Below are 14,265 nucleotides of genomic sequence, written 5' to 3'. Positions count from 1 at the left end.
TACTTCCGTTCCGGCCCCGCATGAAGCTTCCAGCAGAGCGCCTCGGGCGCTCGGTGTCGCCCCCCTGCCCGCAGCATAGATGGTGGCAGAGAGACCGCGCGGGCACGTAGGAATCGGCTGTGCTAGGAAACGCTGACGCGCCTCTCCACGTCGCGCTGCGTCGGTGAAATGGCCGCTGCCGCCCCGGCCCCCGCGCTTGTGACCGAGGCGCGCTGCGCCCAACGGTGCAGGTGGGGAGGGCCCGGCGCGGCGGGCAGCGAGCCGGCCCTAGCGCTGCGCACACGGGGCAACACAGCGTGGGGCCGGGGGGACTGCGAGTGATACACCTGTCCCTGCTCGGAGCAGAACCGTCCCAACCGGTTCGGGCTGCCTGGGCTTACGGTGCTTCTCGCCTTCGTCAGGGCCCGGGCACTAGTGGGCTTCGGCCTAGTTCGCTGGGCACCACCTGCCTGCGCACTGGAGGCTGGGTACCAAATAGTGGCAGCAATGAGAACCAGAGATGCTGGCCCAGCTCCTGCCTGGGGAATGCCAGCATTGTCCCCATGTCACACCAGTGGGCACGTTATCACTATTTCCAATACATTGAGGGGGAAACTGAGGCACAGCGGAGTGTACCAACATATCCACAGCCACGCAGTGAGCCTCTGGCAGAGTGGGCAATAGAGTCAGTTTCCTGACCACACAGCCCAAGAAACAAGGGGCTCGTTGAACTTGGGCTGAGCAGCATGAATGGTGCATCAGCCTTTCCTCAGGCCTAGGCTGGTAGAGAGCCTAGAGCAGCAGTTTCCAAACTGGGGTGCACCCCACCCCCTTGGGTGTGAAGGGCTGTGAGGGGTGTGCCATGATCTGCAAAGATCAGCAAAAGGCAGGTCTGGAGGAACTGTGCCCAGCTAGAGCGATTCATGGGGCTGGGGTGGGATGGAGCTGTGGGGGCACGTGCCCCTGATTTTGCATGGGGCAGGAATGGATATGAGCTCGGGGCTTTCTGCCTTGCTCCTGTGGATCCCACACTGGCTTTGCCACCATGGGGAGGTGCCCTTGCCTGTCCAGCAATGGCAGGGGTGGCAGCAGCGTGGAGTTGTACCCCCTGATGCTGCCAGGCAGGCAGAGGGTGCACAGCCAGCGCAGGGCTCAGGAGGGAAGGCAGTAGGGCAGGGAGCACCAAGCCCACAGTGGGCAGACTGTATTCGCCCCCCTCTTCTTAGCTCTCATCTAGCTGTGGCGGCAGTGAGTAAGGGAGAAAGCGGGGTGCATGAACAAGATTGTAACTCAAAGCAGGGCTCTGCTTAAAAAGTTTGAAAACCGTTGGTATACAAGGTGAATGGTGTCTGAATGCCTTCTCGGCCTTGCAGGGAGTATTTGGAGGGGGAGAGGATCCTAGATGTCAGTCACCGGGTGCAGAAGCTGCCAGATGGTACCGTGGCACTGCCTGTGCTGGAGGGGAAGTTCACCAAGCAGCACCTTCAGGACTTGAGGGGGAGTATGGCCCCTGGAACAACATGCATACTGGCCTGGATCAAGGTCAGAATGGTCCTAGCTATCTTGGGGCAGGCAGGAATGGGGTTTACCATGCCTGTCCCAGCTAGTGGCTACTTTTTTGATCTTTGCAGAACAGCAATGCAGAGGCACCAAGGTGTCCTGTGTTTCTCGGCCACAGAGTGACTAGTCTTTGTGCTTTGAGGCCTGCCAGAGCCTGCCTCCTGCCCTGGCCAGGTGTATAATGTGGGACTTGGTGGGGTCCTGACCCCTTCAGTCCTCAGTAGACTAAGCTAGTGACTGATGTACCCTGGGACTGCCTGCGTTATCTGGTGTTGACAGGGAACTCCTGGGTGTGGCCTTTGGGGGGTCTGCTTTAGTTCCTGTACAGTCAATATGTCTCTCCCACGAACTGGCCAGCAGGAAATAATAGAAAATGACCCAGCACAACAGCCATGGAGAGAGGAGGTACACAGATGACCCAGCCCTGAGCTCAGGGAGGACGTGAGCCTGGCTTCGCATCTGAGTCCTCCATGTTTCTTTCCCAGAAGCCCATCCCCTCCAAGGCTTCTCAAGTCCAGTCACCTGCCAAGAAGCTGTGTGCTGAGCTGCAGCACTTAGTAGCATGCTTTGGGGGCAGGTGGTCAGAGGAGCTGGAGCATGACCTCCCTCACTCCTGGCAGCGACACGGTGACCTGGTCATGCTGAGCAAGGACTGCTTCAAGGCTGCCCTGTGGGAGGAACTGGGTAAGAGGAACCTGCTGCTCTGTTTCCTGACAGCCATTATCTGCCCCCCCCCCTCCAACCCATCTGCCTGGGCATGTCTTTCAGGACCAGAGCTCTGGGAGACAGTTGCTTCTTCTCTGAGGGCACGACGACTAGCCAAGCAAGAGCGAGTATCCCCAGATGGGGTGCGAACCCCAATTGTTAGCCTTCTGCTAGGGCATGATGGCTGGGTGGAGCACATGGACAATGGGATCAGGTAGGAATAAGGATGGGACAAGTGGGGAGTGAGCAGGAAGGAGCTGTTAAGCCAAGCAGCCCAGGGAAGGGCTTGCTGGTTAACTCATGCTTGGTGCTCTCACTGGGCCTGTGGTGTTTTCCCAGATACACCTTTGATGTGACCAGATGTATGTTCTCTTCTGGAAACATCACCGAGAAACTTCGGGTAGCTTCGCTGCAGTGTCCTGGAGAAGTGCTGGTTGATCTCTATGCAGGTAGCTGACCTGAGAGGTCATGCGGTGGCCCTCTTCCAACTTTCTTGGGGCCCTGGGAGTAGAACTCTGACCTTTGTCCAGATAAGTTTGCCTCTGAGAGCAGAGCACATGAGCAGCAGAGTCTGACTGTTTCTCTTCAGGAGCCTCAAAAGGTATTTCCTTGAGGGAGAGGCTCTTCTTGTGGCACGAGTGAAGGACAAAAGCATCCTAGAGCAGGACTGGAGGGGAGCAGGGTAAGGAGGAGTGAGCAGGAAGCTCAGAGCTAAGTGATAGGGAGGTTGATACAGCTACAGCTTAAAGAAAGGTAAAAACTGTGCCCAAGCCCAGCAGTCCATTGGGCTGGCATTGTTAAGACATGTTACTTTCTGTGGCCAGTAGCATGTAAGGAGATAACAACTACCATCCTTTGACTCCCCAGCCCAAATGACTGGGAAGCCACTGACAGATGATTTAGCTGGTGGTGGCCCTTGATGGCCTCACTTATCTAGAGTGAGGCTTGAACTCCTGCCTCTGGAGCTGTAGCAAGATGCTTTCCTCTGGCTGCCACGATGCCCCAGGGTGGGAGGGGGTTGGGGCAGGGATATTGTTCATTGGGTCTCTGCTGCTGGGTCACTGCTGTTCCCTGACTGACTTCTCTGCCCCAGCTTACTGTGTCCTGTGCTCTGTTGAGAATCCCCCCTCGTCATCCCCATTTTTTTGGATGTTCTATATTGGCCTGCCCCCCCCTAAATTGGCCTGGTCCCAGGCACAGACAACACTATTACCATGGAGTTACTGACCCTGAAGATTTAACTCCTGAGTAAATTTACTCCAGAGTAAGGAGCAGACAACCAGTTTGCCCAAGCGAGTTGCCTGAGGTAGGCACTACTACAGTGTCTCACCACTAGGTGGCAGGTGAACTAGTTGCATTGAGCAAACTGTAGGCATGGCCAATCTGTGACATGCACGCCACAGGTGGCACCGGCAGTTTCTTTGGGCATTTATACACACGTTTTCATGCTCAGACATGCCCGAGTGAAGCTGATGCACACTGCATTGTATGACGTGGAGATGTATAAACAGCAAAATGCGTGTCAGCATGAAGAAAATGGCCTTCGATGTGTTTTAGTTCAAAAGCATGCTGCCGCCATTTTCTCAGTGCTGACACGCATTTTGCCACTTATACAACTAAATGTGCCACAGCGCTGGGCACTTTTAAAATCGTTTGATGGTGCGGCATAAACATATGTACAAATGCCCTGTGTGACGCACACAAGATTGGGGAGGGAGTGGGGATACAGCAACAAATAGGACTGGGATCAGAAGGTAGAGCAAGAGATCAGGCAGGGAGCACAGGACAAGAAGCGGAAAGCAGAGCAACAGGTCAGGCAGTGGGAGAGGATGTGTGGCATTTGGGGAGAGTAAAGAGCTAATTTATGCTATACCTGGCAAACATATCAACCCTGACTGTAGTAGAGGATTGGGTATGCCAGTACAGTTGCTCCTTGCTTGCTTGAAGGTAGTTCTGCCCTGGAGTGGAACCAAGATGTTTTCAAATCAAGATTTACCATTTCATAGAAAATTTTGAAACCAGTTTTGATCAAGTTTGGAACAACCACAGATTTAAGAGCATTAACAAGTCCCTACTAGCTGGATGCCCTGGAGTCTAGTTATTGGGCCTGATGAGAAATTTGCTCCAGGTCCAGTGCTGTTTTGTCACTATGCTATCTGCTGTTTCTCCCTCCTCTGCCCACAGGGATCGGCTATTTCACACTGCCTTTCCTGGTTCACGCTGGTGTGGCCTTTGTCCATGCCTGTGAGTGGAACCCACATGCTGTGGAGGCTTTGAGGAGGAACCTGGAGTTGAATGGTGTGCGGGATCGGTGCTGGATTCACCCAGGGGATAACAGGCAGGTGAGCAGACAGCAGTCCTGCAACCAAAGGGCCACAGCAGGGCCTCAAAGGTGAGGAGCTGTGGCCCGTTAGGGAGGAGAGTGAATGCAACTGTGAGCTCTCCTTTGGGAAGTTGCCCCGCGCACTCCACCTTTCTCATGTGACAGGGTTTGCAGTGTTTGCAGTCAGGAGAGAGAACAGGGACATGGTGTGTTGTCTTTGACCAGCTGCAGAAAAAGGAGCAGATCACCCCCATCCTTTGGGGCTTGTGGTACTTTTTCCAGAGCACTGACCTCTGTCTGTAACTGTCCCAAGTGCTGGGGGACCACGCCCTTCTCCTGAGACACTTTTCTGCAGCCTGGTAGGTGGAGCTCCCATTAGGACTTCAGTCTGGTTAACCAGCAGGTACTTTGCATTCCACTGCTCTTAGTCGCACCTCTGTCACACCCACCTTGTGGATCCACCCAACATCTTCCGTAGTTATTGTTTTACCTAAGCTGTTTGCGTTGGGCAGAGTAAAGCAAGCCTTGACAGAGACAGGCCCTGCTGCAAGGGGTGATGGCATTTCCTAGTTCGTGTCAGGATGTACCCTGATTGCTTTGCCCAGAGCATGTGAACACTTCAGAAACATCAGGACTGCTCTGGGCTTCGATAGGCAGAACCCTACTAGTTTTGGTGAATAATGGGACTCTGGGGAGCTCCAAGTCCCAGGCAATTGATTAACAGACCTTCAGCTTCACCAAACTTGAAATTGTTCCTAGGCCAAAGAACTAGCTAATAGAAGCTATTATACCACTGCACCATAATAGTGTCCCGCCTCACTCTGCCTATCTTTCCAGTACTGCCCTGGGTGACTTCTGTCCCAGCAGAAAGGGAAAGGAATAAGAATGGGGCACAAGGGACACAGAAAAGGGGTGGTGGACACACAGTGAGGGGGGAATAGAGGACAGCGATGTGGGGGATGAATCAAAGACAGGGTAGGAGGTTGCAGGGAGTCTCTGAAGTAGAGGGAAAGGAGGGGACTCCCAGAGAGCTGGTGGGAGGAATGGGGGATGCCAGATGTTCCTGGTAAGAGCAGTGAGCTTGGCTGGCAGATGCCATAAAGTGTGTGACTGCCCCCCCGCCCACGCCTTGTTGATTCTTGGGTGTATTGGGGAGGGCACTTGTGGGCACATGCACAAGTGTGATAGGGCTTTTTGGACTTTTTGTGATATCCCTAACTGATCACTTGCCAGCTCCTCTTCTGACACACAAACAGGAGCTCCTGTTCTGCTGCATCCCTAACTAGCAGACCCTACCCTGTGGTGCCTTGTGCAGTGTTTCGTCTCCCCACATGGGGCTCTGTGTAATGTTTGCTCTGTGGCATCCTTCTCACTGCCCCTTTTTACAGTTGGAGCTGCGGGATGTGGCTGACCGGGTGAATCTGGGACTGATTCCCAGCTCAAAGCAGGGCTGGCCCATCGCCTGCCAGGTTCTGCGGAAGGACATGGGAGGGATTCTCCACATCCACCAGAATGTGGAGTCTTTCCCTGCAAAGGCTCTTCAGCTGCCCTGTGGCCTGTTGGAGGAACAGCCACTCTGCAATGGACAGGAGGACAGCGGGGCCCAGAGGAACCACAGGAGCCCAGAGACTGATGATGTGTTGGATTCTGTGCAGGAGATTCAGTTCACTGGGATCAAGGTTGAATGGCATAGGTGGGCAGAGGCCACGGGAGCTCAGATCAGGGCTCTGCTTGAGAAGTTACATGGGGAACCATGGAGGACAAACATCCTGCACATCGAGCCAGTGAAATCCTATGCGCCCCATGTGTACCACCTGGTCCTGGACCTGGAGTGTCGTCCCTTGCAGGCAGAGCCTCACTGAAGGAACAAGGCTCAGCCTAGTTGCAGAATGCTGCTAAGGTGGAGCCAATATAGACTGGGGTCAGAACAATGGAGAACTTTCCCAGCTCTGCTGTGAGAGAGCTTGTTTGTCTCTTGTTCCAGCCCTGAGCTGGCAGTTGCTGTGATGTTGACCCACAATCCCAAGAGCCCTGTGAAAGGCAGTCTCAGCAGGAAGCATTAAAGCAGAGTCCTAAGGGTGCACTGAGTTTTGGATCAGTGAGTTAATGTAGATTTGAGCAGTTACACAGTTTAATAACATAAACATGATTTCCTGATTCAGTTATTACTTTGGCTGCTCAGATCAATCACTGACCCAGGGGGAGAGACAGTAGTCATGAGAATCAGCTCTGTGATGCTTGCGAACTGCTTCCTGTTCCCTACTGAGTCTTGTACTCCTAGGAACCCCGTTAGAGAGGCACATGGCTCAGGGAAGAGTACTGTTGTGTAGATTGGTATGTCCACAGAAGAGAAGGACAGGCAGGAGGGCAGGAATGGAAGAACCTTGTTCCACTGCACCTGAGATGAGCAGGCACATCACCTGCTCTTTATTATAAAGCCACTAGCTGGATTAGTGAAATGGTGAGATCACAAGTAGTACCCTACCTTACTTCTCTTTCTCCTTTTCCTTTGCTTGCTGCTTATTTGTGGCTGGCAGGACAGCAAAATCCCAGGCACCAAGGTGGAGATATTGGTTTTACTGAAGAAGCCAAGCCAGTGTTGCTTAGTCATAGAATCATAGAAAATTAGGGTTGGAAGGGACCTCAGGAGGTCATCTAGTTCAACCCCCTGCTCAAAGTGGGACAATCCCCAGCTAGATCATTCCAGCCAAAGCTTTGTCTAGCTGGGTCTTACAAATCTCCACGGATGGAGATTCCACAACCTCTCTGGGTAACCTGTTCCAGTGTTTTACTACCTTCATAGTTTCATAGTAGCTAGAGTCGGAAGGGACCTAGGTAGATCATCTAGTCTGACCCCCTGCCTTGGCAGGAAAGAGCACCTAGGTGCTCATCTAACTTCCTTTTAAAAATCCCCAGGCTAGGAGCCTGCACCACTTCCCCTGGAAGCCGGTTCCAGGCCCTAGCCGCCCTGACTGTGAAGTAGCGCCTCCTAATATCTAATCTAAACCTACCCGCCGCCAGCTTGTGACCGTTATTCCTGGTCACTCCTGGCAGCCCATGGGGGAACAGGGACTCCCCCAATACCTGCTGATCCCCCCTGACCAGTTTGTAGCAGGCCACAAGGTCCCCCCTTAACCTTCTCTTGTGGAGGCTAAACAGGTTCAGGTCCCGTAGCCTCTCCTCATAAGGCCTGCCCTGCTGACCCCTGATCATACGAGTGGCCCTCCTCTGGACTCTTTCCATATCGTCCACGTCCCTCTTGAAGTGTGGCGCCCAGAACTGGACGCAGTACTCCAGCTGCGGCCTGACCAGTGCCGCATAGAGGGGGAGGATCACCTCCCTGGACCTGCTCGAGATGCATCTGTGGATGCATGACAGGGTACGGTTAGCCTTCTTGACTGCCTCCCCACACTGCCGGCCCATGTTCATCGTGGAGTCAATGACGACTCCAAGATCCTTTTCTGTCTCCGTGCTGGCAAGAGGGGAGTTCCCCAACCTGTAAGTGTGGTGCCGGTTCTTCCTCCCCATGTGCAACACCTTGCACTTATCAGTGTTAAACCCCATCCTATTCTCATCCGCCCACCGTTGCAACCTGTCAAGGTCAGCTTGTAGCCTATTGCACCCTTCTAGTGCACCCACATCCCCCCACATCTTAGTGTCATCAGCAAACTTGAACAGGGTGCTTTCTACCCCCTCATCCAAGTCACTGATGAAGATGTTGAACAGTGCGGGCCCGAGGACCGAGCCCTGCGGAATCCCACTGCCCACGTCCTTCCAGGTCGAGAAGAACCCATCCACTACCACCCTCTGGGTGCGGCCCTCCAACCAGTTAGCGACCCATTTGACTGTTTGGGCATCGACACCACAGTCTCCCAGCTTTTTGATGAGGACAGGGTGAGAGACAGTGTCGAAAGCCTCCCGGAAGTCCAGAAAGACTACATCCACAGCAACCCCTGCGTCTAATGATTTGGTGACCTGATCGTAAAAGGCCACCAGGTTGGCATGCATTCCCCCGCAAGGCCCTCCTGGATGTGTGCCAGGATAATTTCTTCAAAGAGCTTACCCGGGATTGAGGTAAGACTAACTGGCCTGTAATTTCCCGGGTCCTCCTTTTTTCCCTTTTTGAAGATAGGGACCACGTTGGCCCTCTTCCAGTCCTCCGGCACCTCACCAGAGCACCACGAGTGCTCACAGCCGCGCCAGGGGTCCCGCAATGACCTCGGCCAGTTCCTGTAGAACCCTAGGGTGAAGATCGTCCGGACCAGTGGACTTGAACACGTCCAGCCTCTCCAGAAGTACCCTAACTAACTCCTCGCTAACCCCTGGCCCAGGCGTGTCTCTCCCGGGGCCCGAGGGGGGCCCAGCAGGGAGGTGGCTGAATTGGTCCCTATTTAGGAAGACAGAGAAATCGTTAAATATGTTAGCTTTGTCATCTGGCATGACGACTAAGTTGCCCATCGTGTCCTGCAGGGGCCCCACATTACCCAGGACCCTCTTTTTACCCCCTATGTATTTGAAGAAGGACTTCTTATTGTCCTTAATCCGGGAAGCTAGTCCTATCTCCATCTCTGCCTTGGCCCTCCTGACTGCCCCCCTACATCCTCGGGCGACTGTAACATAGTCCTTCTTGGTGATGACCCCATCCCTCCATTGGGTGTATGCCTCCCTTTTAGCAAGGAGACATTCCCGGATGCTCCTAGTGAGCCATGGGGGTTTATGTGCCCTCCTGCTCCCTTTGACCCTTGTTGGGATTACCTCCCTTTGGGCATGGAGGATCGTCTCCTTAAGGAGCAACCACTCACCTTGGACATCTGGCTCCCTTCCCCTCTGGGTCCTCAGCGCTTCCCCAACGATCCTCCTTAGCTTGTTGAAGTCAGCCCTCCTAAAGTCTAGGGCTGTTGCCTTGCTGCAGCCCTTTGCCACCTTACGCTGGATGGTGAATTCCAGCAAGCGATGATCACTGTCTCCCAGGTGGCCCATCACCCGCAGCCCCCTCACCAGGTCGTCACCCGTGGCCAGCACCAGGTCCAACAAGGCGTCTCCCCTGGTGGGGCTGTGCACCTCCTGGGTTAGATGGAGGTCCTGCACTCTGGCTAAGAACCGACGTGAGCGGTCAGACTTGGCTGACTGCTCCTCCCAGCAGATGTCTGGGAAGTTCAGGTCCCCCATGATGACCACATCCTTAGCCCTCACTGCCTCTGTGAGCTGACCTAAGAATTCCTGATCGAGCTCTTCTCCCTGGTTGGGAGGTCTATAGTAGACTCCCACCGTTAAGTCTCTATCCCCTGGACTGCCTTTTACTCTAAACCAGAGCACCTCAGAGTGCCCCCCCTCTACCCTCTTGCTAATTGACGAGGAAGTATATTCCTCCTTGATGTAGAGTGCTACTCCTCCACCTTTCCTTCCTATCCTGTCCCTCCTGTATAGCCTATAGCCCTTGACACTCACCGTCCAGTCATGCGATGAGTCCCACCACGTTTCTGTGATCCCCACTATGTCAGGGCTTGTGAAAGAGTTTTTCCTGATATCTAAACTAAACTTGCTGCAACTTGAGACCATTGCTCCTTGTTCTGTTATTTGCCATCACTGAGAACAGTCCAGCTTTATCCTCTTTAGAACCCCCCGTTAGGTAGTTGAAGGCTATTAAATCCTTCCTCAGTCTTCTCTTCTCCAGACTAAATAAGCCCAGTTCCTTCAGCCTCTCCTCAGAAGTCATGTGCCCCAGCTCCCTAACCATTGTCATTGCCCTCCACTGGACCCTCTCTAATTTGTCCACATCCTTTCTGTAGTAGGAGGCCCAAAAGTGGACACAGTTCTCCAGATGTGGACTTAGCAGTGCTGAACAGGGGGAATAATCACTTCCCTCAATGTGCTGGCAACTCTCCTACTAATGCAGTCCAGTATGTCATTAGTCGTCTTTACAGCAAGGGTACACTGTTGGCTCATATTCAGCTTACTGTCCACTCTAACCCTGAGGTACTTTTCTGCAGATTTGCTGCTTAGCCAGTTGGTCCCCAGCCTGTACCAGTGCATAGGCTTGTTCCTTCCCAAGTGCAGGACTTTGCACTTATCCTTACTGAACTTCATGAAATGTCTTTTGGTCCAGTCCTTCAAGTTGTTAATGTCTCTCTGAATCTTAGCTCTACCCTCCAGCATATCTACTATTCCCTCCAGCTTGATGTCATCTACAAACCTGTTGAGGGTGCACTCCATACCATCTTCCAGGTCACTGGTGAAAATATTAAACAAAACTGGCCGAGAACTGACCCCTGGGGCACTTGATACCAGCTGCCAACTAGATACGGAGTCATTGACTGCTACTGTCTGAGCCTAATGATCCAGCCAGTTTTCTGTCCACCTTACAATCCATTCATCCAGTCTATACTTCCTTAGCTTGCATGTAAGAATGTTGTGGGAGACCATATCAAAAGCCTTGGTAAAGGCAAGGTATATCACATCCACTGGTCTCCCCGCATCCACAGAGCCAGTTATCTCATCATAGAAGGCAATCAGGTTGGTCAGGCATGACTTGCCCTTGGTGAAGCCATGCTGACTGTTCCTAATAACTACTCTGTCTTTCAGGTGCTTAGAAATAGATTCTCTAACCTGTTCTTTGGCTACTGTTGGCTGCTTACCACCTCCCCAAACTGTGCTGCCAGGTGCAGTAGTCTGGGAGCTGACCTTGCTTGTGAAGCCTGAAGTAGTCCTTGCATTCTGAATGGCAATCCAAAGCTGCACTGTATTGCTGGTGTGGACTCCAGCTGGCAGACATTCATTTCAAGCAGATTTAGGCCATCCAGGAATGCTTTTGGGCAAGTTGCTGATAAGCAGTGCATTCACTAAAATGAGACTCCCATAGTAAGCAATCAACAAGTAACCCCAGCTGGACAGTGGAAGTTGCTTAAGTGTATACAAGGGCACAAGCTGTTTCAGGTACTTTCAGCATTACATGCACATGAGCCAAATTAGTGCAGTCCGGCAGGTCAGGCCTGTGGAGAATTGCCTGATTCTCTGTGAGCTCCTGCTGCCTGAGCATTAGCATAGTGAGGGTGCTTAGGCATTTCCTCTCCTGTGTGCACATGACCCCAGCACTGCTACACTGATGGAGGTCACCCTGACATCACACCCACATCACCGCCAAGCTCAACAGCTTGTACAAAGCTATTCTTTTCAAAAGAGTACAGCTGCTCTCCATCTCCAGTGTTGTTTCTGAGGGAGTACGGGGCTGAAGGCACAGACTAGAGCCAGTTGCAGTACAAATAACAAGTGAGTGCATCCTGGCTTTGGCGTGTCCCCATCCCTCTGTGGATTGACTTGTTTTGCAGACCAGGGCTGTACCCCAGAGCCAGCTGTTTATGCAAATTTGGGCCTGGCTAATATCTCTCGGCTGCTACTGGCCTGGATGTGCCAAATTCTTAGCTTGCAACTGTCTACTGTTTCTTTCTCCTCACCAGCATCCCCCAAAGCCCTGTGTAACTTCCGTGTGTCGCTCTTGAGCAAATTCCAGCCTAGCAATTCACTTATTCCAGGAAATCCTTCTGGCCGTGAGGTCTGGTTGGGGGAAAGAGGGAAGTGTGTGAGAAGGAGCCCCTGGAAGTGCCTTTAGCTATGACTCCTTCCATACACAAATACCTTTATGTGCTTCCTGTTGCCTTTATCTTATCTTTGTGACCTGTAGGAAAACAGCAGAGGCTGAGCACTCCCAGCCAAGGTGGTTTTATGTGTACTGGGAGGGCTGTCCCCTGAGATATAGATAAAACCAGTACAGACCAGAGTGACTCATTTTGCTCAGCCTTGCGTTTGTTCTGTGCACAACGGTGTGTCACTGAACCCCAGAGCAGTGCCCTGCAGCCACCTCTGGCCCCTCTCAGCAGGGGTGTTCTGCTGAGTTTCCCCTTCCTCTTTGTCAGGGTTTACACAGATCAGGATGTAGGAGTTGCTGAAGGGTTCAGCCAAGAAGAGGTTTTTCTGAGCTTTCCTGTTGTTCCTCTCTGGAGCCTGTGAGCTCTGCAGGCCAGTCTGACCCCACCCAGATTAGCTTTTCTGCAGTGAGCTGTGTGCACTGTCTGGGAGGAGTTGCCTTCTCTAGCTCTGCTGCAGTACTAGTCATGCAAATAAACCACAAGTCCTACAGCAAATCACCCTTGGGAAAGCAGGGCAAAGGGCAAAGTGATCTGAGCCAAAACCTTGGGTCTGGCCACCCTCAGAGTTAGGGCAGGGCAGGCTGGAATTAGATCTGGGGCCTGGATCTGAATGTCATGCTTGATCTCTTGTGGCTGAACTCATAGCCAGGATCCAAGCAGCCCCAGTTATGGAGGGTTTCAAAATTCAGAAATCACTTGTGTACTTCAGGCCCTTTTTCCAGTGTAAAACCACCTGCAAGTCAGAGTATAAGGCAACTGCAAATCTGGGGTGAGGGGCTCCAGAAAACTCCTAGAAGTCTAGAAAAGAGCATGTATGGAGAATATTATCAGTTCAGGCAAAGGGGAAGGGGACACTCAGCAGACTTCCTGTCTGTTCAGGAAAAGTTGGTCACAGATGCAGATCTGCTTTGGCAGAAGGGGATGGAGCCTCAGCCTGCTGCATTCCCACGTGCTGGTCATCTGGGCCTGTCAGTCGGAACATTTTTGCCATGAGACTCCTATTCCTCCCTCGTATATGAAAAGAAACTGATTGTATCTGGTGAGAATGTTCACCATGACCCTATAACCCAGAGGACCACAATCTGTAGGAGCTTATTACAACAAGCAGGCATAGAAAGACCAGTAACCACAGACTGTTAAAACCGAAACCTTAGCTTGTTTCCTAGAATGGACTTATGATGGAGCTGTGTGGAAAAGCCACTCTGGTAAGTCTGTGTAAGGTCACACCAGTTCTACTCCTGAGTTCAAAATAGAGCAGCCCCTTGTGTATCTGAATGAAACAACAACCCACAAATGCAGATAGTCAAAGGGGCATCTAGCTTGTTTACAGAACTGAAGGCAAAGACATTCTTAAAGAATTTGATAGAGTGTTTGACAAACCAATGTTAAGGGTATAATGCAGCCTCTTGAGAGTGAGCTTATTGTGCTGCCAAAAATCTGCTCTCCATGGAGAAAGTAAAGGCTGGAGTCAGTCAGTAGGCAAATTAGATCTTATTAAGCAAATACACAAGCTAACTGATAGGGCTGGTGGTACAGTCACTTCAGGCACAGCAAATCAGTTACAGATTTGTACAGAGCCTTTCCTTTGTACTCTAAAAGTTAGGTTGCACATAGACCCTTGATGGGGCCTTGTCTCGCTATCATGCTTTTGGTTTCACTGCTACATCCCTGGTACTGATCCCGTGAGGATTCATCTTTCCTCTTTTCTACTTGTGCTGCTCCATGTAGTAGTAGTAGATTTATGTCTTTCACCAAAACAGTACAGTAACAATTTCATACAATAATGGAGCCACTTATACAATATATAATTCTTGCTAAAAAATGCACAATAAGATTATCCAGTCCACAAGCCTATGCAAAATTAAAACAACATAGCAAGTGTATGATGATATAAAAGAAAGAATAAATTGAAGTAGTGAACATAAATAACAAACACATGAGTTCTGTCTGGTATTGGCCCTCATTCTATGTGCAAGTAACACAAATGCACCTAAGGCATATAGGACCCGCTCTGAAGTGTTAGAAGCCAGATTGTTTTTTCTTTATTAACCCAGC

At 51.8% G+C, this 14,265-nt stretch overlaps 2 protein-coding genes across 2 annotated transcripts in view; both read left to right on the top strand.

Moving 5' to 3' along the window:
• Positions 1–4: 4 nt before the first annotated feature.
• Positions 5–14,143, top strand: TYW2 (tRNA wybutosine-synthesizing protein 2). Its single transcript, XM_090061298.1, has 7 exons — positions 5–230; positions 1,353–1,521; positions 2,025–2,223; positions 2,308–2,458; positions 2,584–2,693; positions 4,429–4,586; positions 5,956–14,143. Exons 1-7 carry the CDS (start codon positions 169–171, stop codon positions 6,427–6,429), a joined length of 1,323 nt encoding a protein of 440 aa, XP_089917424.1. The 5' UTR covers positions 5–168; the 3' UTR covers positions 6,430–14,143.
• Positions 4,449–14,265, top strand: part of SYTL4 (synaptotagmin like 4) — a 29,162-nt gene continuing 19,345 nt past the window's right edge. The window contains exon 1 of the mRNA XM_090061279.1: positions 4,449–4,586. The gene's annotated coding sequence lies outside the window, so the exon portion shown is untranslated. The remainder of the gene's footprint in view (positions 4,587–14,265) is intronic.

This window comes from Crocodylus siamensis, chromosome 8 (genome assembly GCF_052110815.1).
Source record: "Crocodylus siamensis isolate JL-2025a chromosome 8, ASM5211081v1, whole genome shotgun sequence".
Classification (NCBI taxonomy): Eukaryota; Metazoa; Chordata; order Crocodylia; family Crocodylidae; genus Crocodylus; species Crocodylus siamensis.
Note: the sequence above shows the minus strand (reverse complement) of the source record. Positions and strands in the feature narration are given on the sequence as shown.